This window comes from Ziziphus jujuba, chromosome 3, assembly GCF_031755915.1.
Source record: "Ziziphus jujuba cultivar Dongzao chromosome 3, ASM3175591v1".
NCBI classification, from domain to species: Eukaryota; Viridiplantae; Streptophyta; class Magnoliopsida; order Rosales; family Rhamnaceae; genus Ziziphus; species Ziziphus jujuba.
The window spans coordinates 7,536,635-7,563,510 of record NC_083381.1 but is presented as its reverse complement, the minus strand read 5'-3'; the positions used below and the strand labels follow the sequence as shown (position 1 = coordinate 7,563,510).

General features: G+C 31.3%; 2 protein-coding genes across 3 annotated transcripts; both read left to right on the top strand.

Moving 5' to 3' along the window:
* Positions 1–5,878: 5,878 nt before the first annotated feature.
* Positions 5,879–11,133, top strand: LOC125423615 (uncharacterized). Of its 2 annotated transcripts, XM_060815257.1 has the most exons (8): positions 5,879–6,149; positions 6,854–7,411; positions 7,540–8,856; positions 8,967–9,291; positions 9,398–9,656; positions 9,767–9,983; positions 10,219–10,583; positions 10,702–11,133. In XM_060815257.1, exons 1-8 carry the CDS (start codon positions 6,036–6,038, stop codon positions 10,811–10,813), a joined length of 3,267 nt encoding a protein of 1,088 aa, XP_060671240.1. In that variant the 5' UTR covers positions 5,879–6,035; the 3' UTR covers positions 10,814–11,133. The 2 variants fall into 2 exon arrangements, with proteins under 2 accessions (XP_060671240.1, XP_060671241.1); XM_060815258.1 differs by lacking the exon at positions 6,854–7,411 and having other exon boundaries at positions 10,702–11,131.
* Positions 11,134–13,349: 2,216 nt separating this feature from the next.
* LOC107405093 (3beta-hydroxysteroid-dehydrogenase/decarboxylase) lies at positions 13,350–22,433 on the top strand. The gene is made up of 12 exons (XM_048478016.2): positions 13,350–13,736; positions 14,550–14,639; positions 14,750–14,883; positions 15,005–15,175; positions 15,605–15,721; positions 15,812–15,891; positions 16,694–16,889; positions 17,611–17,728; positions 18,364–18,538; positions 20,356–20,512; positions 21,908–21,974; positions 22,064–22,433. The coding sequence occupies exons 1-12, from the start codon at positions 13,478–13,480 to the stop codon at positions 22,270–22,272; spliced, it is 1,773 nt and encodes a 590-aa protein (XP_048333973.1). The 5' UTR covers positions 13,350–13,477; the 3' UTR covers positions 22,273–22,433.
* The last annotated feature ends 4,443 nt before the right edge of the window (positions 22,434–26,876 follow it).

Below are 26,876 nucleotides of genomic sequence, written 5' to 3'. Positions count from 1 at the left end.
TTCATTATATACCAAAATTTCTAATCACAAGTTAGTTAGGGGTCAAGGTGACCATTAAAACTTGAACATAATTAGAACCAGGCTAATATAATACGGGTTTAGATGCAGGTCATCCTAGGTTCGTATCATTTGATATCAGAGATTGGTCCATGGGTATTTTGAGTAATTCCTTTTTGGAAAAAAAAAAAAAAACAATGTTTGGCTTTATGATTCGTTTTTCCACATACCTAACAAGAACCCATCTTTTTTTGGATAATAGGTTTATCTTTTTTTATCAAAATTGTTGGTATTTTGGTTTTTGTTAAAACTAATTTTCTTAAAACCTTTGGTTTTTGGTTTATGCAAATTTTCAACAATATGGGCTTTGGCTTGAATCATTTTTAGAAGATTTTAAAGTATCACAGTGTTTGTCTTCTATCCTAAGACAAACAAGCAATTCATCAAAAGAAAAATCTTCGGGTTTTTGTTTTAGAATTCTTTAAAAACCAGACCAAGAAGGAGGCAGTTTTTTAATCAAAGAAGCAACAAGTAAAGTATTATCCAAAACAATACCTTTTATTTTCATATCAAAAACAATATTTTTCAAAATCATGAATTTGATAAGAAACAGATTTACCATCAATCATATGAAAATCAAGCCATTTTTCAATAGAATATCTTTTAAAACCAAGTTTCTCAGTCCCACATTTTTGTTCTAAAGCATTCCACAATTCAAAAGCATATTTATTAGAACAAAAAATACAATAAATATTTTTAGACAAAGAACTAAAAATTCTACCATGACATAACATATCTTTTTCATCAAAATCATCATCAGTAGAAAGAGTTTAAGAATCCTTACCAAAATCTAAAAATACAACAGATTTAGAAGAACCAATAGTTTTAGAAATATTTTCTTTTATTTTTAAAGATTTAAGAATAACAGAATAAAGATCCAAAGTAGTGGGCCAAAATTTCATTTTTTGTTGCCAACATTTGAAATTTTGACTAGAAAATTTTTCAAGTTTGCAAAGAAACAGAATCAACGGATGCCATAGTATAATGAGATGCTATGAAAACAAAAATCCTAATAGAATTTCTTCTCTAAGAATGTTGGAACTAAAACAAATAACAAAAGTGAATTATAATTACAAATACAATATACCAAACAACAATAATAAAATAATAAACAATTATTCAGAGTTTAGGATGGCCTTGTAGTTGGATAGAGGCACGCAATAGCATTGTCTTTAGAGAATATACACCCCTTTCTGCACTAGGTTGTCTAACGTTCCTCTCCTAAGATACAACAATCCTTCAGAAATCTTGTGTGCAACTTAGAATTCTCATGAACGCCTTAGAACCTCCATAATGCTCAATATATATATACACTAAAATATATTTGATAGTAATAAAATAATTTTATAATAATAAGAAGAAAATATGGAGGATTTAAGAGGAGTATTCAGAGAGGAGAAGAGAGAATGAATAACTTTCTATGGTTATTTGTTTCCAAATGGGAAAGAAAGCTCCTATTTATAAAGTTTGGAGCAAGATATAGTTATGGATATGGATGATTTTTAGGAATAAAAATGGAAACAAAAATAAATGTTAGAAACCAAATTAAAGTTAATAAACTAATATATACATTGAAACAGTAGATGAAATAGGAAAATGACTTTTACTAAATGACTAAATATATATACGTTAAAGGGTACTATCTTGTAGGAACTAAAAAAAGAACTTAAACTTCTTTCAGTAAAATCTTTTTTCATATAATATATAAAAATAATATTTAATAATTTTTTTAAATCAATTATAACACTGGTTTCGTGTGGAATGTTTGAAGGTGAAGAGAGAATTGGCAGGGAAAAAAGTGAAGAAGGGCTTGATTATAAAGGGAGGCGCTGGAGGATTATGAATATGCAAAGTTGTCATACAAAAAGTAGATAAATAAATTTGCAGAGCAATAGACATGAAAGTCAACTAAGTGGGCTAGAGAAAGTATGAGGAAGTAGCTTTCTTGTTACTGTATGGCTTTGGTCTTCATTGTTGTCACACTAACTATCTTCTTCTTTTTTATTATTTTTTATTTTTTTTAAATTTTTTCACTTAAACTTATGCAAAATAAGGTTTTGAAATTAGAGAAAAAAAAATCAAAATTTGAAATATGGGTTAGTTTATGTTTGAGACACTATATGTAATTTGTACTACTGCAAAATATTTGAATTTCAATTAATAACAATTTTGAGATATGGGTTGTTGTGTTTGAGGATTTAATTCTATCACTTTTTTTGATTTTGTCATACCAATTCATCTCCAAAACTTGAATTTATTTTCTTAACAGGTTCAATTTGTAAAAAAAGAACAAAGAAATTCAACGACAAAAAAATACGAGGACAGGGAATAAAACCCATGAGAAGGAATAAGGAAAACGATTAGAGAGAGAGAGAGAGAGAGAGGGAGCAGAAAAGAAAAGGAACAAACGGCGTGAAACGGAGAAGACAGGAAATATTGCTAATATGGAATAATGAGATATATGTTAATTAATGTGACGCATTAGTATTGAGTGGTCAGTACTCCGGGAGTACTAGAAATTTTTCTGTGGAACAAGATATTTGCTTTCATCAAAAAGAGAAAAAAGAAAAAAAAAATGCTCATCTATTTGCCCATTCACACCTTGCACCATAGATAGATCTTTTTGCCCTCATCATCTCAAATAAATCATCTCGGTTTTCAAAGATTGTACACAACAAATCAACCAAATAAACCATGAAGACTTGTAAATGTTGAATTGAGTGCATTAATTTTCAGATTTGGCTTTATATTCCATTCTAAGATTTGTCTATATTCCTTTCCAAGTGGTGTGAGCTATTTTTTCTGGTGAAAGCAGTGATTTGAAGTTAGATGGTATGGTGCGATGGGTATACGGCAGTGGACATGTTTCACGGCATTGGATTTGAGAGGTTAACTACGTGACATGGGAGAGGAAGAGATAGGGTTGGTGAAAAGCTACATTTTATTTTTGGTAATTGTGCTGGAAAAATGGATTGCTTTTATACGTGTTTGTATAATAGAAAAATTAATAGGAATCTAAAATTAAAAAAAAAAAATTTGTTTAGATGATTTCTAACAAAAAAAAATTTATAAAATCCCGTAGAAAATAAATCTTATAATATAAAAAAAAGATAAAAAATTAATTTTTTTAAATAGATGTAATTTTAAAATTTTCTAAAGAAATTAATATATTTTTTAAATATAATTTTATTTTTTAATTTGAATATATAAATTTATTTAATTATTTGTAAATTATATATTGTTTTTATATTATTTACCAAATATTATAACAAGAATCTAAGAAAATTTATTCCTAAAAAACTAAATTTTGAAAGTCAATTTGCTTTGATAATTTTTCTTCTACCAAACAGATTGTTATTCATTGTGTTTTTCTGTTTATTTTTTATTTTTATTATCATCATTATTATAACTTATTCTTGCCTTGGGGACATTATGTGAAAAAGAAAAAAATTTGTGGGATGGTTAATATAATGATTAATGAGGAAAGAAGATAAATATAATTACTTTTGATTTATTAGACACAATAGAATATAAAATATTATTTCATTTTATGATAACTAAGAAAATTATATCTTATCAAAAATAAAAATAAAAATAAAATAAGGAAAGTATATATTGAAAATAATAAGATATATGAATTTATATATTTATTTAAATAAATGAAATTAACAAAAAGGAATATAAAAACATAGGCTATGCACTAAAATTCATAATGTTAGAGTTGCAATTATATTTATTTTTATCTTCTTCTTTTTTTTGGTTATTTATTTTTTATCTTACTTTTTTGTGGTTATAAAATAATTATACTTGTTACAGATATTAATTAGTAAATAGTCGAAATGCTTACCCCTCAAGGCCCTAGCGCTTCCACCTAATCGTATGATAGATAAAACGTCTCGTCTTACACCTGCGCTTTTTAAATTTAACTTATCAGCAACCTGTTGCTATAAACATTAAAAAGATAATAGAAAAGAGAGGAGAGAGGGTCAGTGTAACACGATATCACTAAACTTTTCTTAAAAACAAAAAATAAGAAGACAGCTGTGAAGTATAATTAATTAATTAATCTTAGATTTTTATTTAAATAATTTTATATAACAAAGAATATAATCATTTGTAAAAGTAATTAACTTAATAGAATTTTATTTAATAAATTCATTATCTTAGAAAGCATTTGCATTACCATGGATTAATAACATTCTTAAAATAACGTATAAAAAAGACAATTGTAATTTTATGTCTTTTAACATGTTCACTATTAATTTATTAAATTAAAATATATTTTAGTATTTAATCGGTTGTTTTTAATAAACTATTTAATTGGTTTGAAAAGGGCAATCTGTGTGCTTTTTTTTTTTTTTTTCTCTTTTTGATAAGAGGGTAATGCCTTATACATAATCATGGTTAATTAAGAGGTTTATTTGATATTTTAATAGTTTAGTGGGTTATTTGTAAGTTTTAAATAGTTGTAGGAATTTATATAATTTAATAACCCTAATATTTATAAATTTAATCTCCTCTATATAGGAATGGAGAAGGCTAAAAGGCAAATTTTGGTTGGACCTAATTGAGAATTGGTTATTTAGGTGTCAGTTTGTTAACATATTTTATTTTTTATTTGTTATTTTTTCTACTAAATTGTATATAGTTTTCAAATCCAATTGTTTATTTGTAATAGCTGAATATTTCGACTAACTATAAGTTAATTGTTTATTTGTGATAGTTGAATATTTCAATTAAATATGAATTTAAGATAAATAACTAAAAAAATCACAAACACATCAATGAAATTGTGTTTTTTTTTTTTCCTTCTTTTATATTGGTAGTTAATTAATATGTATAGCAAACTCCAACTAATATTAACAAATAATTATAATAAGCAAACTCATATAATTTAGTGCAAAAACAAAAACAAAAAGCAAAACCCAAACACATCAACAAACCCACAAAACCCAAACACATCAACAAACCCATCTTACTTTCTTTTTTCTTTTTTCTTTTTTTTCTTTTTTTTTTGTGTGTGTGTTTGTGAGCGGCGGGGGGAAAGCAATTTGGGATGTACTTATAAACGTTTCCTTACCAGAGTGGTAAGCTCTTCATGGGGTCCATGTATAGTCTTGGTGAGACCATTTTTCACCCTCACAGGACTAGCTAATATCTCGCTCTTTAATATATGTGTGTGTAGTGTATATATATATATATAAATTCATTCTATGATGTAAATATCCATAATATAGTTTTAGAATAGATATCAAGTAATATGTTTCTTGATGATTTTTACAAGCAACATATTGCCAAATATAAACATCGGTGATTTCTGCATTATAGAAAAATTATACACATAATAGGAAAGCGAAGGAGTTCAAACTCAGATTTTGGCAGAGAAAACAGAGGTTTTAGTAATACATGTATAAATGTACGTATATTCCATGCAATAGAAGGCATGAAATGGGAAACATCAAAGAAAAAGGCAATGGAAAAACAACAAAGAAAAAGGCAGAGTAATACGTTGCTTCACTGGTCGATGACTTCTCATTGACTTAACAAAAAAAAAAAAAAAAATCTTCGTTTTATGTGTTTTTCTCCGAGGAATCAATATTATATAACCGATGCTTATGTCATTTGTACATCTATTTTCTACATAGCCGACCTTTCATTCCAAAGTGATGTCTATTCATTTACAAAAGCATTATAAAAAGAAAAATTAAAATTAAAAAGAAAAAAAGAAGCATCAGAATAATTGCATGCCTTTGCTAAAAATACCAATATATTGGAGATCTTGTAAAGTGAAAAGAAACTCAACATATATAATTGTACTGTGGTGTGTATTCTTTTCTCACATTGAATTTTCTGCCGATTGGGTACTTATTCTATTTCCTTAGCTTCCTATTTTCCTTCACTGGTAAGGAATTTAATTGTTTTCCAGTTTGCTCTCTCTCTCTCTCTCTCTCTCCCTCTCTGATACAGAAGTTTGGAAAATGGAGACAACTGAGGTGAAGAAGGAAAGAGTGGTTGCCGGTAGAGGCTTAATAGATTTTGTTTTCTCTTGGTCGCTCAAGGATGTTCTTAATAGCAATTTCTATAAGGGCAAGGTACAATGCTCACCAATATTGAAGTCATGGATATGTGAATATATTATGTTGATCATATTGCACTTTTTTATTTTTTTGTCTTTTCTTTTTTCCTTCGTTTTGCTTTTTTGGGTAGAATTTGATTGCTAACTTGTTTGAGTATGAATAAGTAATATGCTTCTTCACATGTGACTAAGCATAGAACATTGAATTTTAGGAATTTTTTTTTCCTAATTGAAAAATGATAAGAATGTAAGATGGTTATTTCTCTAATGTTCTGTATCAAACTTGCTCTGTTCTTCAAAAATTATCGTATTCCATGTAGATGGAGGAGTATGGATCAACTTTGACGTGGAGATTTAATATTGTTTTTGAAAATAATGGGTAGTTTTTTGTGTGCTTACTTGAATTCCACATAAGAAATTGAAATCATCCAAATTTGATTTGGAAATTTAATATTGTTTTGTAAAGTAATGGGTAGTTTTCTATGCGCTTATTTGAATTCCCAATAACAAATTGGAATCCTCTATGTGGTTTTCTGCATAACTTTGATTGGACAAGAGGTTGTTGGTTAAATGCAGTTGGTTCATATGAGTTTATGTGATTTTCTTAATCATGTTTCTCATTTTAAGAACCATGATGAAAAGTTCTAAATATGCAATTAACCTTAAAATCCTCTTGAAAATCCACCCAAATTCATTCTGAAAATTATTGTTCGTGAACAGATGATGAAGATCCCAATGACATTTTCGTCGGTAAGAGAATACAAAAAGTCATTCATCCTCCCTCTTTTGGAGGAAACTCATGCTGATCTTTTATCAAGCATGGCATCACTCCCTCAAGCACCTTCATGTGAAATAATCTCTGTCAAAAGAATTACTAAAGATTATAAACCTCCAAAAAATTTATTTTACAGCGTTGCACTGAAACTGAAAAAGGTGAGGAAAAATAATGAAGAATATGAATATGAACCTCAATGTGGAGACGTCATTGCCATAACAGATGCAAAACCGAAATCTCCTGGTGATCTCCACGGGCGTAAAATGTCTTATGTCATTGCAATTGTCCTGGTAGCACAAGAAAATCATACTAGACTCTCAATATTATCCTCAAGGCCTATTCTATTCGTTGAAGAGAAAATGAAAAATATCAAGAGTGGAACTATGTTTGCTATCAATTTGATAAACCTGACAACGAATATTCGTATATGGGAAGCATTGAAAACTGATGTGGAAGATCATAATCTCAATATTATTCAGCAAGTTCTTCAAACCAATTTTGCTGTAAGCTATGTTCTTCTTCCTCTTCTTTTTATCGGTGTAATACTTAGGTAGCTTATATAAAGGCTTTTAAATCTGATTATGGTTGTTTACAAGTATATCGATATGTTATATATATATACTGCTTGCAGGATGTAGAAAACTGTAGTATATGTCAACACCATTCTAAAGAAAAGCGCAGTTCAATGTACTCAAATATGATTGCCAGAATCCGCTCTTCGGAGTTTAATGGATCCCAAGAATCTGCAGTGTTAAGCATCATAGATACGAGGGAATGTCATCATCAGAATTCTGTGAAACTGATATGGGGTCCTCCAGGGACAGGGAAGACAAAGACGGTCGGTTTTCTGCTACATTCTCTTCTTACGATGAACTGCAGAACACTCACTTGTGCTCCAACTAACACTGCAGTATTGGAAGTGACAGAAAGGCTTCTAAAGACAGCCAAAATGTCACTTGAGTATGGTACATATGGTCTTGGAGACATAGTTTTGTTCGGGAATGGGGAGAGAATGAAGATCGAAGATCACGATGAACTTCTCGATATCTTTCTTGATCGTCGTGTTGATTGTCTTGAAGAGTGTTTCGTATCATCAACTGGATGGAAAGAGAGTTTGATATCCATGATTAGTTTCCTTAAGCACCCTAAGAGGCAGTATAGATTGTACCTGAGAAATCGAGGAGTGCAATACTACGAGGAGGACAAGGGTGAGGAGAATGAGTTGTTGGATGAAATCTCTAAAGACAAGAAAGACAAGAAAGGCAAGAAAGTATTGAAGAATGTCATTATTGAAACCGTAAAAAAAAACAAGGGCAAGAAAAAAGTGGAGGATACGATATCTTTGAAGGGAAAAAACCAATCCAAGCATAAAGAAGAAAAGGAAAAGGAACAAGCAGAGGAGGACAAGAAATGCGATGGTCCTTTGACATATGAGGAGTTCATGCAGAAGAGGTTTAGTTGCATTGCTAAAAGGCTGTCTGATTATATTGTGAATCTGTACACACATCTACCAACATCTTTTATTTCACAACAAACGGTTAAAAAAATGATTAGAGTTCTTGATTCTCTCAAATTTTCTCAAAATTTGTTGGATAAAGAAGTATTAAGCAGAGATGAAGGGGGTGGTTGCTTAAAGTTCAATGTTGCAAGAACAAAGTGCCTTAGTGTACTAAAATCACTTCCTCAAGAGTTTCCTGTTCCTGAATTTAGTGACAGTTGGGATATAAAAAGATTCTGCTTGGAAAATGCATGCCTGATTTTCTGTACTGTATCGAGTTCTGCTAAGTTACATACAGAAGGCACGAGTAATCCATTAGAGCTTGTGGTTATAGATGAAGCTGCTCAGCTTAAAGAATGCGAATCAGCAATTCCATTACAACTTCCTGGTGTCCAACATGCTATACTCATAGGAGACGAACGCCAACTACCTGCAGTGGTCAAAAGCAAGGTTTTTGAACTTTACTATAATGTTAATTCTATGTGATTTTTTTATTTCTTGTTTGATGAATTTTGCAAAGCTTTGTTATATATAGCATTCTTAAAATTTAGTATTATTAGATATCTGAAGAAGGAGAGTTTGGACGAAGTTTGTTTGAGAGATTGGCATTGTTGGGACACAAGAAACACCTTCTCAATATGCAGCATAGGATGCATCCATCCATAAGCTTATTTCCTAATGAGGAGTTCTATGAGAACCAGATTTCAGATGGTAAGAATGTTAAAGGAAAAAGTTATAACCAGTGTTTCCTTCACGGAAGGATGTATGGATCCTACTCTTTCATAAATGTTGCACACGGAAAAGAGGAATTCGGCTACAATTATAGTAGGAAAAATATGGTTGAGGTTGCTGTGATATCTGAGATTGTTTCCAGCCTCCACAAAAGTATGTATTCTTAGCAAACTACTTGAAATTATTCATAACAAATTTGTTTTGCTAGAAATGATTTTATAAAGGATGCAGAGTAATTTTAGTGTCAGTACTGCTACAGAATTTAAAGAAACAAAGAAGAATGTCAGAATAGGTGTCATCTCACCATACAAGGCTCAAGTGTATGCAATTCAAGAGAATCTCAAAATATATAGTGATGATGCCAGTAGTGATTTTGCTGTAAGTGTTCGATCGGTCGATGGCTTCCAAGGAGGTGAGGAGGATGTTATTATCATCTCCACAGTGAGATGTAATGGGAATGGATCTGTAGGCTTTCTTTCCAATCGTCAAAGAGCGAATGTGGGATTAACTCGTGCAAGGTAGTAAGTACACGTGCACAAACTCACATACACACACACACATAAAACTTTGCAGTTTGAACTAGTTTTTCAGATTTTGGTGTTGCAAATGGTCAATGCTATTGCTACAGGTACTGCCTTTGGGTATTGGGAAATGCAGAAACTTTGATTAGAAGTGGATCTGTTTGGAAGAAACTAGTCGTTGATGCTAAGAAAAGACGGTGTTACCATGATGCTGGTGAGGATAAGAATTTGGCATATGCTATGACAGCTGCATTGGTTGATCTTAACCAGCTCAATATTTTACTCAACATGGATTTACTTTTGTTTCAAAATGCAAGATGGAAGGTATACTTGATCTTTTTAATCCTTTTTATCCTAGCACTCAAAACTCAGAAACTAGTAAAACATTAAGTTGCCAATAACTGTAAATTTGTGCCATATTATTAGTCCTTTCCTTGGTAGCAATTACAGAACTTATTAGCATTTGAATGTACATTTTTATCGAAAATGAAATAGCCAAATGATTTGAATTCGCTAAAAACATGTGGTTGTTTAACTTGAATTTCCATTCACAATGTAGGTATGCTTTGATGATGCTTTCTGGAGATCTATGGTAAGAGTTAAAAACAATGAACTGTGCAAGCAAGTATTTTCTATGTTAGAAAAGCTTTCGAATGGCTGGCGTCAACCTCACAAGGGAAGAAAACGTATCGTTCATGATAAGATTTCTTCCGAATTGTTGGAGCATTACAAGGTCAATGACCAACTCTACCTTGTTTGGACAATAGATATTATACAAGAAAATTCAAGTCACATTCAGGTTTTGAAGGTTTTGGATATTCTACCATTATCAAAAATAGCAGAACTAGCAAAGCAGCTCGAAATATTATTTGAAAGCTATGAGTTGGATAAGATTAAACACTGCAAGTACAAATGTAGTGAAGGGTAGGCATCGTTTATACTTTCCGGATTTTTCAGAGAAAGTTTAAATTGTTCTTTTATATTACATAACATATTTGTTCTTAGTTATGTTTTTATTGTATCAAAATTTAACATTTTGCAGGGATTTGATTGTTCCGATGAGATGGTCAGTCCCGAATGTCTCTGCTAAAGCCTATCGTGTGAAGTACTTGCTGTCGGAATCACTGGCTGCACTTAGTCTAAGTGATGATTAATGAAGAACCTTCAACGACAACTAATAGGGGTGAGTAACTATTTCACAAATTTCAAGTAAAAATGTGAATAATTTCATGCCGGGTATAGGAATTTTGAAACTCTGCTTCAATCCATACAACTTTTTTACCCCCTTACATATATCTGCACCTTTTCATTTGATTTCATGGTTTTAGATTGTGAGGACCCCATAACTAGGATTGTGAAAGGGTTAGTGATATATTTGTAAGTCCCAAATGAGCCACTTTTCTGATATTTACTAAATCAAGATGGGAAAGATTTCATATGATGACTAATGGGAAAGAAATTCTCTGAAAAAGGATATCGGTTTTCATTGCTTCCTTAAAAAATAAATTTATAAAGTGACAGATATAATTTAAAATGATATATAAATATATATATATATATATATATATGCACGATAAGGTGGAAACTATGCTTCCAAAACATCAATATCCAACATAACTTGGAATAATGTTTCCAACATATCAAAGCTCATATATCTACATATAGATATGTATTAGGTTTCTATTTCTGATGAAAGCATGTAAGAATTTTTATTACTATTTTTATGAAAGTTTTGAATATTCATATTTGGGATCATTTGCAAAAGCAACATAATTTGCCACTTAAATTGTCCCTAAGTATAACAAGAATTCGGTCCGGTGAATGGGTCCAATTGTGTGGTTCGGAAATAGAGTACGTGATAATGGGCCTTGGGTTTGGTAGTTCAAAAAGCAGCTTTCTGGCTTTTTTTTTTTTTTTTTTTTTTTGAAAACCCCATAAATTGTTTTTAGTCATTATTTTCTAAAAATTTGTTGTGTCCAAAATCCTTTTACGGGACTCAAATTTTATGATCCAACATTCCTTTCAAAGTTGAAAACAAAGTTAAACGAGGTTATGCCAAAATTTAAAAATGCAAAAAATGACGCAAGCTTTTCAACTAACAATTAGAACTATTATATTTTGACATTTCGAAAGACTGTCCCAAAATGTAAATTTAAAAAGGGGAAAAAAAAAGATTATTCTGAATGGCTGATTTTACCATCAACTAAAAGTGTGAAAATTACGAGCAATTAGAATAATAGTTCCAAGTAAATCAAATTACAAAGCTTGGCTTTGTTCCTCCAAAATCAAAAACAAAAACTTCACAATCAGTTTAGGGCCAATGTCCTCTCAATAATAGGAGATGGTCCAACCACCACTGCTCTGTAGATGCCATTTGCTTGTTCTAGCTTAAACCCTTCTATCAGATTTATACATTACCAGCTTCTCATCCTTAATGTGTTCCTAATTATTCTTCCTTTGATTTTCTTTTTATTTTTCCTAATCATCATATGAAAATTGTTTCCCTGATTTCCTTTTAACTTTACCATTGAACAAAATAGAATCTAAATGAAGTTTGTGAAAAACTTAATGTGTGTGGTATTCTCTAATTTTTTTTAAAAATGCATCAAGAAAGATAAATTTCTGGAAATAAATTCTCATCAAAATTTACCACAATCCAAAACAAAGCTAAATTGTTAAGGTGTTGTTTGTCATAATTTTTAAAATATTGTTTTTGGCTTGTAAAGCTCAAAAACAGTTTATAAATATGATTTCAAGAAGTTTTACGAAGAACTTCACATTTCAAAAAAAATAAAAATAAAAAATTCTAAATAAAGTAAATAAAATTCTTAAAGAGAAAACAAAAAATATTCTTCAACAAGAAACAAAGTAGAAATTTAGAATCATAGATATTGTTTCAAGCATACGCACATACGATATTTATTAAGTTAAGAGAAAATATCTTTTAGTTATTATTATTATTATTATTATTTCATGATAGTGATGGATTCTTATACGAGGAATCAAGTATCACTACCACTGTATTGTTTACTTGTATGAACAAATATGCTTTTAAGGTTATTTGGAGTTTTAGTCCTTAACTATAGAATATTTGATGCATATAACCCTCAAATTTTTTTCTTCTATATTTTTGTCCTTTAATTATGGTAGTTGTTGCATTTATTTTATTTTGACATTCTTTCATGAGACAATTAATTAATATTTTTAAATGTGTAATTTATTATGCAAATGTATTTTAAACTCCAATTACAAAAGAAAAATATAACTGCACAAACAAAATGTGTCTAAAAAAGTGCAAAAACAAGAGAAATACAACAAACATTGCAGTTTAAGAAAAGATCAAGTGTAGAAAGTGTCAAATACTATATATATACATTGAATCAAACACAGGGACTAAAAAATATGCAAATAACCATATATGTTATTAAAATTACAATTATGAATTAAAAAAATAAATAATAATGGATAAAAAAAACTTTGTTTGGGATGGAAGAAAGTGGCGGCACAACGCAGGTGGAGGTGGCACTATCGCGTGAATTTGAACAAAAAGCAAAATAGAGCCGTCAAGCGGAGTCGTTGTCGAGAAAACAGTTTTCGTAAAAAAAGTGGGGACAAAAGCGCCATTTCGGATTTGTGGACCCCACCAAAAACCAAAATCAATTGCCTTTTTTTGGGGCAAAAGCTACGTCACACCCAAACAGTTTCCGCATCTTCTAATTTGCCCGCCAAACGCACCTTCTCTCTACCTCTATCTCTCTCTCTAACTTTCTCTCTCTCTTTCTCGTTTAGTTTTCGTTTTCTCGCATTTTCTCGGGAAAATGGAGGTCGACGATCGCTTGGCGGAGCTAAACCCCAAGACGAGAACCTGCGTTGTTCTTGGGGGCAGAGGCTTCCTCGGGCGTTCGCTCGTACTCAAGCTCTTGGAACTCGGCAAGTGGATCGTTCGAATCGCCGATTCCGCTCAGTCCCTCCAACTCGATCCCTCTGAGTCCGACTCCTCACTATCCCATGCTATTTCCAAAGGTCGCGCTTCTTATCATTGCGTCGACGTTCGGAACAGGTCTTTGATCCTCAAAGGTAATTTTCGGGAATTGCATGAATTATTTTTTTTTACGTGAATGTTAAAGATGAGGAAATTCGAGGAAAGAGTGAAATTCTAAGTTTAGGTGGAAATGGAGGATTTTAGCTGAGAGTGATACTATTTTTGGCGATAATTTTGAGCATTAGGTTTCGTTTAACATGCCTATTTTTATTTATTTATTTATTTATTTTTGCTGTTACTGAGAAAATTCAAAATGGGAAATTATTTATTTTAAAATAATATCACCATAACCTTTGAATCAAGGACCTCTATATGTATCACCATAACCTTAAACAATTAAAATACAGAGGAAGTGTGCGGGACAGTGAATAGTTCACTTATTTATTTTAATTGGTAGATTCAGCATTTACTTTAGGATTTAATAGCAGTAATGGCTAATGAGACTAGTACTGCGTTAATCTTTTCTAAAATCTCCTTCTGAAGTTTGTCATAAATGTAATACTCCCTATTTTAAATTTGGTTGAAGTAAAGTTATATGAGGCAGGGATTTGAAGGAATAAATGCAATATTTCTCAAAGTGAATTCTAAAAGAAAGGAGGAAAAAAAAAAAAAAAAAAAAAAAACCAGTATGCTAAGTTACCGTCGATTCCAATAAGACTTTTGGAAAGTGGAATCAATTATGTTTTATCAAGGAAACGTAATAGATAGAATTTAAGACTCTGTATTTGTATTAAGTACGTTTGATCTTGTTTTGCTATGGCCGTCCCCTGCTAAGCTTTTAGTTCTTGTAATATCTAAACCGGGGTTGAGAAATTGACTGTGTATATAATGGTAAACACTTTTTGTAGCTGTTGAAGGTTCTTCTGTTGTGTTCTACATGGATGATGCTGATTTACGGGCACATGATTTTTACCTCTGCTACATGATTATTGTTCAAGGTAAATCGCTTTTTTGCAAAAACCATAATAACCCTGATAAATTCTTACCATAACTTCTTTTCTTTTTTCGAATAAGGTAATGATTTTTTGCATCTTGGCTTCTCATTTAGGTGCAAAAAATGTCATCAATGCTTGCCGAGATGGCAAAGTGAGGAGGCTAATATACAGTAGTTCTGCAGATGTTATCTTTAATGGTTCATGTGATATAAATAATGGAGATGAATCATTGAGGTACCCTGGGAAAGTAAGTCACTTGCCAAAGGTCTTCTTACTAATGAGTTTGTTAAATTGATTAATACTTTCTTTTCTTCTCTAATAAACTTATAAATATATATATATATATATTTATGCATTGTTTCATACAGTTTGAGAACATATTAAGTGACCTGAAGGCTCAAGCAGAAGCGCTCATTCTGCATGCTAACGATATCGATGGCCTTTTAACATGTGCAATACGTCCCTGCAATGTATTTGGACCAGGAGATACACATCTTGTTCCATATCTGGTGAACCTGGCAAAATCTGGTTGGGCAAAGGTTTGAGAAATATTATTCCATCCCAATATATTATTTTTGAACTATTAAAATATGACGTAAATTGTGTATTATCCGAGAAGTATTTAGAGACCTACTGAGAATAATGCACCGTAATTCCTTTCTAGTAGCCCTTTATTTTATAATTAAACTCCTGTTAGCTCTCTCTCTCTCTCTCTCTCTCTCTCTCTCTCTCTCTCAATTCTTTCCTTGATAACCATCTAGTTTTATTTCTTCAGCACCTTTGTCTGTTTTACAAACTAAAATGTCATTTCCAGCTGATTTATAACCTAGAATAGAGATTATTCCTTGTTGTATGAAATTTTGTTCTTTTAATGCATGGGTGTTGCATTTTATAAAGTCTTCAAATTCTCAGCACATTAAAATTATTCTTTGATTTTTCTTTCAAAGTAACGGAGATTCTCATTTCAGTTTATTATAGGGAATGGTGAAAATATGTCAGACTTTACCTATGTTGAGAATGTTAGCCATGCCCATATCTGTGCAGAAGAAGCTCTAGATTTTCGGACATCCTCTGTGGCTGGAAAGGTGCTTCAACAGTCGAAAATACTCCTGCTGTACTGATCTTTTTGTCTTCTGTTTCTAATCTGGTCAATGTTCAACTGTCTCAAATTGTAGGCTTTTTTCATCACTAATCTTGATCCTATGAAGTTCTGGGATTTCGTGTCACATATTTTGGAAGGCTTGGGATATCAAAGGTAAGCATTATATTTGAGAAACTGTTTATCCTTTTGTTGATATATCATTGCATCAACAGCACCTAGTGCAGTTGAAATTTATCATGACGTAACTGCAGAACAGTGATCATACATTGTTCTTAAATATCTGTGCATATTTTATATTGAAACTTCCATCATAGTCTATCTATATGTGACTATACTGAAGTTCCAACTTGTGCTAATTTGTTTTTGCAACATTATGTTGAAGACTCTATATTAAGTTGGAAAGACAGAAAGAAAGAAAACAAAATAAATGGAAAAAAGATAATAGTTTAAGCATCCTCCTGGAGACTGAAAAAGACAGTGAAATAAGTGGGGAAGAGAGATATAGACCTACTCATTATTATTTTTGTATAGGATGTTTATCTTACTAACTTGCTTGTGATTTCACATTTACAACTAAATCATCCAAGGCTAGATTTTATACGGTACTGGTTGCTTTGTTTGATATTAATTTGGTGGTATGATCATTCCTTTTTCTTTAATGGCTAAATTCGTAACTGAGAATCAAGTGCCAATATTGTCTTTCCCAACTGCTAGCTTTAGGAAAATAAAATAAAATAAAATAAAAATAAATTTTACTTATTTTGACAGCTTAAAATGATTTTAACACTGTACTCACTTCTGTCTGTTTCTAACATGTCATTTCTTTGACGATTTTGCTTAAAGCTTTTGAGCATGCTACCATATTTGGTGCTATTATTTGAGAAAATTTTGGTTTTATTACTTTGATGTTTATGTCGTATATTCTTCAATGCTCTGTTGTTGCCTTGGACTGCAGACCCTTTATCAAACTTCCTGCAAGGATGGTTTTGGATGTTTTCATGTTCATCAAAAGGATGCATGAAAAGTTTGGGTTCATAAGATACAACCATTCTCTGCTAGTTCATTATGTTCATCTAGGCTCATGCAGTAGAACTTTCAACTGTAATGCTGCTCAGAAACACATTGGATACTCACCAATAGTCTCCCTACAAGTAAGTTGCGTTTTTTATGTTCAGTTTTCTGTTTTGTGCGTATGCACATTCTATAGAAAGGTAAGATAGTTGACAGACTAATATGCAATCAAATTTCATAAAACGGATACAAATTCTGAAAATAAAGTTTTAGAACCAAAGACTTGTGAATTTGATCAGATTTGATCTTCTGGTTTTGAAGATTTAAATAGAATTGGATGTTTGTTATGCACTGTTTGGTGGTGAATAATTCCATTTAAGGGATTAGAAATCCAGAAGTTCCCTTGTTCTTCATCATATCTTTCAATGTTAGCATCTGGCTTTGGGATGTTTGAGTGGGTCATGTCAAGCAAATGTACTAGAAGTAAATAAACTGGAATGGTTCATTCAGGATCTTTTTATTGGAATGTTCGTTTTTTTTTCCCCTCATGCTAATTACCAAATTGTCTGAGAATTGAAAGCTGTTTTTGCGAGTCCTTTATTGGCAAATGCTCCATCCAAAATAATTCTTTTTCAACTAACATGTTATGCTGAATTTAAAGCACCACACTATTGCTCAAGCTCATAGCATACACAAAACAAGAAGGTGCTGCTTCCTATAGCGATGGTGCCCTTATTGGTTATGTATCTTTTTATGAATTCAGTTACTGAAAGGTGCCTGTATTGCATTATTTGATATCTTAATATTGGAATCGACAGTTTAAAACTTTCATTTGTTTTGTGCTAATTTCTGATCATTCAGGAAGGTATCGCTCTAACTATTGGATCGTTCTCTCATTTAGCAAAGGACATGTCTTTCTCTAGATGTAGTGATCTTGATGAGCCGTCAAAAGCGGATAAGCTGCTAGGCAGTGGAAAAGGTAGGAAGGTTAATTGATTAAACTATACAATTTATTGGACATTTTGTTGATATTAGATTTCTGGGCACATATTTGCAACTGTTAAGTCGTAATGCAACATGGCATTTGTCTTCTTTTGCTTTAAAATTTCTAGATCATTGTTGGAAAGCATTATTTACCTAGCACATTGATTGATTTAAAATCTTACTCCTATCAGAACTCTGACTATTTACCTAATTCTGTTGATTATTTATCTGGCTTGATTGAGTGTTTATTTTTCCTAGTTATTTAAAACTGACCAACTAGGGATAGGCTCATTTCTGACCCTGCAAAATTATTCTTGCTCCCATGCTCCTAAACTTGGTAAAATCCAGGTGCCGCCGTATGCTTCTCAACATAAGGCGTGGTTTTATCTGAAGGACCTTGTAAGTTGGTCCTTTTCTTTCCTTAGAGTGACAGCTAGAGATTTGATTATCAAAATGCACTTGTGGAGCATCATTAAAGGACTTCATTTGTTGAAAACATGTTTCCAACTTATGCCCAACTGATTTTACATTTTTAGTGATGCATCTAGAATTCACAGGCATTTCATTAATAGGGTTTAAATTATTAACTCAATCATGCTTTTAGAATGACTTTAAACAATGTTACTGCAGTTGCAGAGGTTTTGCTGTGGCGTGATGAGAGGAAATCATTTACATATTTCATTGCTCTGGTTTTGTTGTTTTACTGGTTTTTCCTTTGTGGAAGAACTTTTGTAACATCTGCAGCTTACCTTCTACTGCTACTTTCGTTTATTCTTTATGGATATGGCATTCTTCCACCAAACATGTAAGTATTCATTGTTTATGGAAACTTTGGCATTCAGTATTGTTAAATTCTACAATCCAAAAACTTTAGCTGTTTAGGAAGTGAGTCGATCTATGTATATCAAGCTAGTAATGCTGTTTAGCTGTTCAAAACTTTTAAGTTAATCCTGAATTGGATCCCAGATTGATGGGTTAGTGTGAGCTTATCCATGCGGTTATGCACTCTTCAAATAGGAATCCATTTTCTGAAAGGTCTTGGCTTTCGTGCTTTGGTGGGTCTCTGATGATTATAAGAGATTCCCAACATATCATAAGATTCCCTTTCTTGAAAATCCGCATTTTGCAAACCTAGAAAACAGATGGAATTCTAGGATTCCTCCTTGTGGCAAATACTTTTATGCATACTTCTTCCGGTTGATCTATACCATACTCTATTCGCATAAGATGATACACACTGGCTAACAGTCCAAGGGAAACTATGAACCAGAATAGAAGAGCTCGCCCAACCCATGAGTAAATATTTTGTAGGAGCCTCATTAGGCTGTACACCTTTCTTGGTATATCCACATAATTGGTAGGAGCATAAACTGAAACATTCTAGAGCTACAAAGATAGTTATTAAATCGTTAGCACCGCATAAAAACATCCTGCTGTGCAAAATTTCAATGTTGAAATCGAGAGTTCATATTCTTTTTTTTTTTTTTTTTTTAACCTATTCTTGAATCATAAGTTAATGGGAATAAATCCCCAATAGATCATTGTGTACTATGAGGACGTTTAGTCTGTGAGCAATATAGGCTATTCAGAATTCTTGGTAACACAAGCACTTGACTAATAAATGCTCCTATTACTAGTTTTAAGGTTGATGCATCTTGAAGTTTCTAAAAGGTTCGATTTGCCTATCATGTTCTTATCAAAAGCCTTTTCTTTTTGCAATATTGAACACTGAAATGTCCTTTAAAACTTGTTGATGCAATACTTTCTAGAGTAAAATTTTTGTCCCTTGCAGAGACTGTTTACACTTTGCAATGCCTGCATACTTAGTATAAGATGCTGCATATATAGAGGACTTGTTGGCGCAATACTTTCTAGAGTTAAATTTTTGTCCCTTGCAGAGACTGTCTACACTTTGCAATGCCTGCACACTTGGTATAAGATGCTGCATATTTTTATCAATCATGAATGAGCAAAAATATCAACTGTCATTCTGAAGTGAAAAGGAAAACTTGGATGTAAAAATAATCTGGTTTCTCATTGTATGCTGATTTTGGTTTATGTTTACTAGACCAAAATTTCTTGCTTATCGAGTGATTTTCCAAAACAATATAAACCTGGGGCATTTTACTTCTTCATGGGGCTTTTTGTGAAGAACCAACATTTTTTGGAGCATAATGAGCATACTGTTCTGGGAGTGAATAACTTCACATGCTTGACCTCTTTCTTGCACTGTCCATAGCACCTGGGGAAGTGACCAGAGTTTCTGTTGTCTATTACTTTAAACTTTACTATTTTGTTTTGCTTATTGTCATTTGTTTTTTTTTTTTTTTTTTTTTTTTTTTAAATAACAATTCAGTATGTCATCTCCAAGTTTCATCAACTCTTTACACAAAAAGCTTTATAATACAATTTGGTTTCTGAACTCAATTATTCCCAATTTACTTCAACTGGATTATTATCAAGTCATAATTAATGAAATTACAGAAAATGTTATAATGGCCTTTGAATATGTGGTATCTGTATGATTTGGTCTATTACATGAAAAACCTCTGTAATGTTCAAGCGTGTTCCATTCTTTCAGAATTTATTTTATTTCTACTGATTATGATGTCTTTCTAATAGATATGGTTTCACTGTTAAGAGATTATCCTCATCTTGTTTTGAGACCTCTGAGATGGTAGTGAAAGATTCAATTCAGAACATAGTACATTTCTGGAATGGAGGGATGTATTTTATAAGATCAGTGGCGCATGGACAAGATTGGAAAGTCTTCTTGAAGGTATGGCCTGAGATAATAGTTTTTTTCTGTTCTATTGCATACTTTATCTACACAAAGTCATGTTTTATGAAACTTTATGTTCATATGATTTTCTGTTCATGCACTGAAATTTGTGAACTGAGTTTGCTAATTGATCTCTGACATGTGAGCATTTTTTTTGGTTCTTTTACAAACTAAATTCTTTTTATAGGTAAAAGAAAGAATTTAATTGCCAAAAATAGCTTTCCTGCAGCCCTAAAAAACAGGACCTCGGGGGTTAATGTTGGATGTTCCTAGGAACAATTCATTGCTCTCAAAACGTTTCAATGCTCTGAAAAGTCATATTCCTTTCCCTCCACAAACCCCAGAAACTGCATAACAATTCTAAAATCTCACAATTCTGTTCCATACAAACATCACTGACGGTGGGAATGAGGGCACTGGGATTCTTTTTGTGGTTGTGGACATCAAACCTAAGTTGAATTTACATTTTAGGGGCTAGGGAGGGAGGTGACTAGAAGTGTCCACATGATTCACAAGGCTTTTTTTTTTTTTTTTTTCCCCTTAAAATAAAAGAATGTGGTGTATAAAGACATGTCTTGAGTGGATTTAACTCAGGACATGGTCTTAAAATGGGATGGCGTCTTGTGTTCTAAATTAAGGGATATGATTTGATGCATCATGGAAATATGAGACACTTCGGGTTATATAATTTAACTAAGAACTCATTTTAAGTGACTAAGCTATTATTTCCAAAAGGATTCCAACTAATGCAATTGTCTGTTTAGAAGAGCTAAAATTGGTTTTTCTTTGAAGGTATATTGCATGAATTGAGTGTCAGAATGTAGATCCAGTAATAAAATTTAACAAGGGATCTTAATATGGGTAAGGAATTTATCTCGTTAGCCAATGAGATTTTAAATAGTTAAAAAAATTATACTTGGCTAAGCATGGTTTTCCTTTTCTCCAGAACTCAGAGAGTTCAGTCCATCATTGCACTCTGTATATCCAAACAATATCAGACTTGCTATTCGCAAGATTTTAACATCCAAACATGCCTTAACATCTTTATATTTCTTTTCCTTTCTCGCCTAAGTTGCACTACAAAACCATTCATCTGATGATTGAGTTGCAAAATCTTCTATGTTGGTGTACGTGTGAAATAAATCTCTTTATCAATATTCTGAATTTAAAAGTCTCTCAAATGAGTAAGAATGCCTTTAAGAGGAAATTGAATTCTTTCAGTTAAATGAAATATAGAAACTTGACCAAATGAACATGAGATCAATGCATGTACAACCCCTTACATTTCTGAACCATGAAATTGTTAATGCCAGGGGAAGAAATTGCATCTGAAACAGCTGTTACTTTTCCTTTTGGTATTTGCTATCTTATAAATTTTCTTATACAATGCAGGTTGTGGCTTCTATCTACTTTCTCAAGTTGATTTTGTCTCAATTCGTCACTACGTTTATAGGCATGGGTAAGGAACTGCCAGTTTTTCCATGCTAGAATTAAACTAATGTATTTCTTATTTTTGTACATTGTATTGATCGATGACATAAATTGCAGCCTTGGTGTTCGCATTCACTGCATTTTTTGTGTATGAGCAATATGAACCAGAAATAGATGGACTAGCAAAGCATCTGATCAACAGTATAAAGGGATCGGCTGAATTGTTGACAAGAATTCTACCACCTTCTGCTGCATCATTTCTTTGTAGTTATGAACCTTCCATCAACAGAACGGGTGGCCCTCCTACAGTAAAAGGTCCAAAATAGTGGTAACATGACATCGATTTTTAGCTCACGTTAAACTGTTAATACCTTCTTTTGCTAGTTTAGTTAGGTTTGTATCAGAAAAGATAGCTTTGTATATCTTAACAACATATAAACCAGAAGGGATATGTTTTGTGTATAGATTGCCTTTTTCTTGCTTTTAAGACTCTTGTTGATTCTGAAAACTGGAAAAGTAGGGCCAGTCCATGCCTTTAGACACATGTTTAAGCAAGTAAAATTTAGGCCATTTTGAAAATTGATAATCAAATGCATCAAAGTTGTGAAATATTGACCTGAAGAGACAGGCTTGTAAATTCCATGGAGTGGTAAGTTTGGTGGTCCACTGCTACCTTGGGTATGGTGCCAAAAATTCCCATGGGTTGAGCTCGATGACTTATTTACTTTGAATAAATGACTTTTTTTTCTTTTTTTTTTTGGGGGGGGGGCAAAAATATAATGACGTCCAAGCAAAGTTTAATAAAAAAATAATGTTAATAAAATATTATTAAATGATTTCTTTTTATAAGAATTAAAATGTATCTTTGAACTTGAGAGGAGTGTACGAAAACAGATTAGAACAATATAATTCTTGGCTATGAATGTTTTATATTGAAATAATATTGTTGTTGCTTTCAAAGGCTTTTTGATATATCTACGTGTTTGTTTGGTGACGTTTATATTTTTGTTTTAAAGGTTTTATTTTAATTTTGTATGGTTGGTTTGTGCTTTAAGTGATAGTTCGAATTTTTCAGCTAACTACAGGTTTAAATAAACACACTAAATGGAAAACTATTTTAAACTGTTTCTAATTGAGTTTCATATAAAAACATTTCCTGTTTTTATTCTTTTTGTTGTTATAAATGACTATCATATATTGCTTATTTATTATTTGTGTATGTTTGATCTCCAAAATAAGAAAAAAAATAAAAATAAAAATAAAAACGGTGTCTTATAACCAAATTAGGGTATTAAAGTGGCTGGTATGTTGAACGACCTTGGGTCAAGGTGTTCTATAGTTGATAGCCGTTATCAGCTCAAATAGTTATTGGTCTAGAACAGAGTCGGTGAGTTTGAATTGGTATGCTACACCTATTTTTCTTTTTGGCTAAAAAAGGGGGACAATCCTCAAATAAGTACACGAACACAAGAATCTCTTGAGGGGAACAAACGCCTATACACAGAAAGCTTCAAATTTTTGCATCTTGTTTTTTTGTCTTATGTTTTAGCAAGCATCAATTCTTTTTAATACTAACAAAAGCTTTCTCAAAATAATGCACTTCTATATCAAAATGCAAACTATAGTTAGCAAGAAATTAGTTAACTTGTTACTCTTTGTATACACATGATTCACTATGAAAGAACTCAAATTTTGTATGCCTGTGGAAGCCCAAAACAGCATCAAATCTGTAACACTAACAAAAGCTTTTTAAAATTAATGCACTTCTATATCAAAATGCAAACTATAGTTAGCAAGAGATTAGCTAACCTGTTATTCTTCCTACACACATGATTTACAACGGAGAAATTCAAAATAAGTATACTTGTGAGAGCCTATGGAAAAGAAAATGAGTTTGTCTGTAAATATATGGGATTTTTCTCCCATTTAGGAAAATTTCACCTAAGTATGCTTGTGAGAGCCTATGGAAAAAGCAATGTGTGTGTCTGTAAATATATGGGATTTTTCTCCCATTTAGGAAAATTTCACCTGGAAAACGTGCGTTCTCATATAGATAGGCATGTAAACATGTTGTTCTAGATGAAATCCGAATAAAATTTCCTTAATGAAAGAAAAACTATATATATGTATGATCAAACTCAAATCGATCTATAAATAATATTAGGACTTCTTTTTTTTTTTTTTTTTTCCTTAGATCACATTAAGACAGATATTTAAAATTATATTTATTAATTATCAAATTTTAATAAACTTAACTTTTTTTAATAGGATTTTAATATATTAGTAAATTCAAATTTAACTATTTTTTTAATTTTAAATTATAACCTTTGATGTTATTCAAATGTAGCATAAAAAAAAATTAATATTAAAATTACCAGATTATCCTATACAAATAATATATATTATAGTTCTTATTGCTATCAAAACTAGATGTTGTCAATTTGAAATTTCGAACTTCGAATGAAAAGCATGACAAATGGAGGGATGAACAGATTTCAAACATTTTGTAAATTTAGTTATATATATATATATATATATATAATACAGTCAAGTTTTTATATATATACAAAAAATCTCTTATGCAAGATTCTGGATTAAAGATAAAATCCAATATTCTAATTTTCCCCGTTGGATCTTACCAATAGTCACAACTAGTTTTAAGTTAAGAAAAGGTCATGTAACCTCCTTTTACCTCATTTCATCGCCAAATTTCAGATTGTATGTGAGATCAATGTTTGCTTCCCCTCCTTTGGTGGATAACAAGAAGCTCAAGAAATTGAAGATTTATTAGGAACTTAATTTCATGTTCAGTTTTAAATTGTTTTAAAAAAAAAAATTCCCAAACTAAACAAGTATAAAAATTCCACAAAAAATTCACCATTACTACTAGCTTGCATATATATTTGAATTTGCAATTTCATTGGCAGTGTTTTTTTTTTTCCTTTTTTTTTCCCCCCTAGAATTTCAAGTTTAGGAAACAAACAAACACCCAAATTTTGAAAACTTTTTTCTTTAAAAAGTTTGGATGCATTCATGGCAGGATAAATCTAACCCTGTATGTAAGGGGGGGAGTAAGATATAAAGTGATAATGGAGTTTGCTTCTTCATATTCAATTTTGGGTGCATTAAGTCCTAGAAAGATGGTGGTGATGGAGTTTTCATGTGAAAGGAGCAGTCGTCATACATATTAAAAGCCATCTTGTACATATATATTGGTATCTGAAGTTTCAGAATGAAGCGAGGGTAAAAAAAACCACATGATTCTTTTCTGTTCAAATAGAATAGTAATAATTGGTGCGATCCAACAGTCAAAAATTAAAATCTATACTTTATTTTTAATTCAAAATCCTACATAAGAGGCTCCGCACGTGTGATGAAGCAAAGAGGAAAAAAAAAAAAAAAAAAAAAACCAAATGACTCTTTTTTATTCAAATATATTATTGATAATTGGTGTGATCCAACAGTCAAAAATTAAAATCTTATACTTTATTTTTAATTCAAGATCCCACATAAAAAACTCCGGGCACATACGCATGCATGTGTGTGTGTGTTCCCACATAAAAAACTCCGGGCACATACGCATGCATGTGTGTGTGTGTATATATATATATATATATATATATAGAGAGAGAGAGAGAGTTAAACTTACATAAGGTTTACCTATTTGTTCTAGCATCAAGTTCTATTTACTAGTTCTTGAATCATTTTAAAAATTAAAATTTAAAAAATAATTAACGATTTAATTTTAGTAATATATTAAATATTTAGAAAAAAATAATTTTATGGAAAATCATAAATTATAATACATATTTAAATTTCAACCATGAAACAATGAAATAATTAATAAAGAAAATCATAATAGTAAAATTATTAAATTGATTTAACATAAACCTAGGTTTTCTCTTTTTTTTTTTTTTTTTTTTTTGATAATTTGTGAGCATTCCCGGACCGCCATTCGAATCTAAACAGAAATGGAACAGAAGTATGATCTTGACCAACTCGACTACAACCTCTTAAATATATTTATATGTGTGAGTAAATATAAATATATTGCTACATTATTGAAAAGAAAAGCAAAATATAACAAATTCAAAGAAACGAAACACCAACCACATCTACCTCGCATCGAAAAAATCCTCTAATAAACGCATTAGCATCAAGGAGGAAGACATCAATCAAGTAATTAGGCCACTTTCAAGCTCCTAGGTCAAAAATATTGAGAAAGTAAAATAATAACAAAATAAACAAGTTGAAGCCTGCGTGCTTCATGAGCAACTTGATTGTAAGTTCTGGAACCCAGTTGAAAGTGCAATTTACGAAATTAGAAACTAAAACTTAGACATGGTTTACAATAAAAAATAGCTTTCCTAATAAAGATTAAGACAACTCGCATTACAACCATTAGTAACAACTAAAGCATCTCTCTCACATAATATGAGTCCATCTTTCGTTTGTAGCACAATTAAAAGCCCAAATACGAATAAAAGTTTCAACTAGTTTTATAGAAAAAGTATGACTAAATCTTGACCATAAATTCACCACCTTGGAAGATGAATATCTAGCAACAACAACCATGCAACAAGAACTTTCAAAGAAAGGAGAATCAAAGCTAAGGTTAATTACATCAAAGGGAGGAGATTTCCAAGAAACAGCAACATGTTATTTATCAGACTTAAAAGTTTGCTTATCTAGCATAAAATCATTTTTAAATTCCTCAAATTTTTTCTCTAAAGAATTTACATCTACTACAGATTTAGAATCTCTCAAAGACAATAAGTTATAAAGGATTAAGTTTTTTTTTTCATAAAAAAAATTCTAACAATAAAGCCCTAAATAAAAGAAAATTATCTAGATCGAAAGTCTCAATGGTTTAGGAGGCTTAACAATAAAATCAATTGAATTTAAAGGATTTGAAAATTGAAAGGATTTT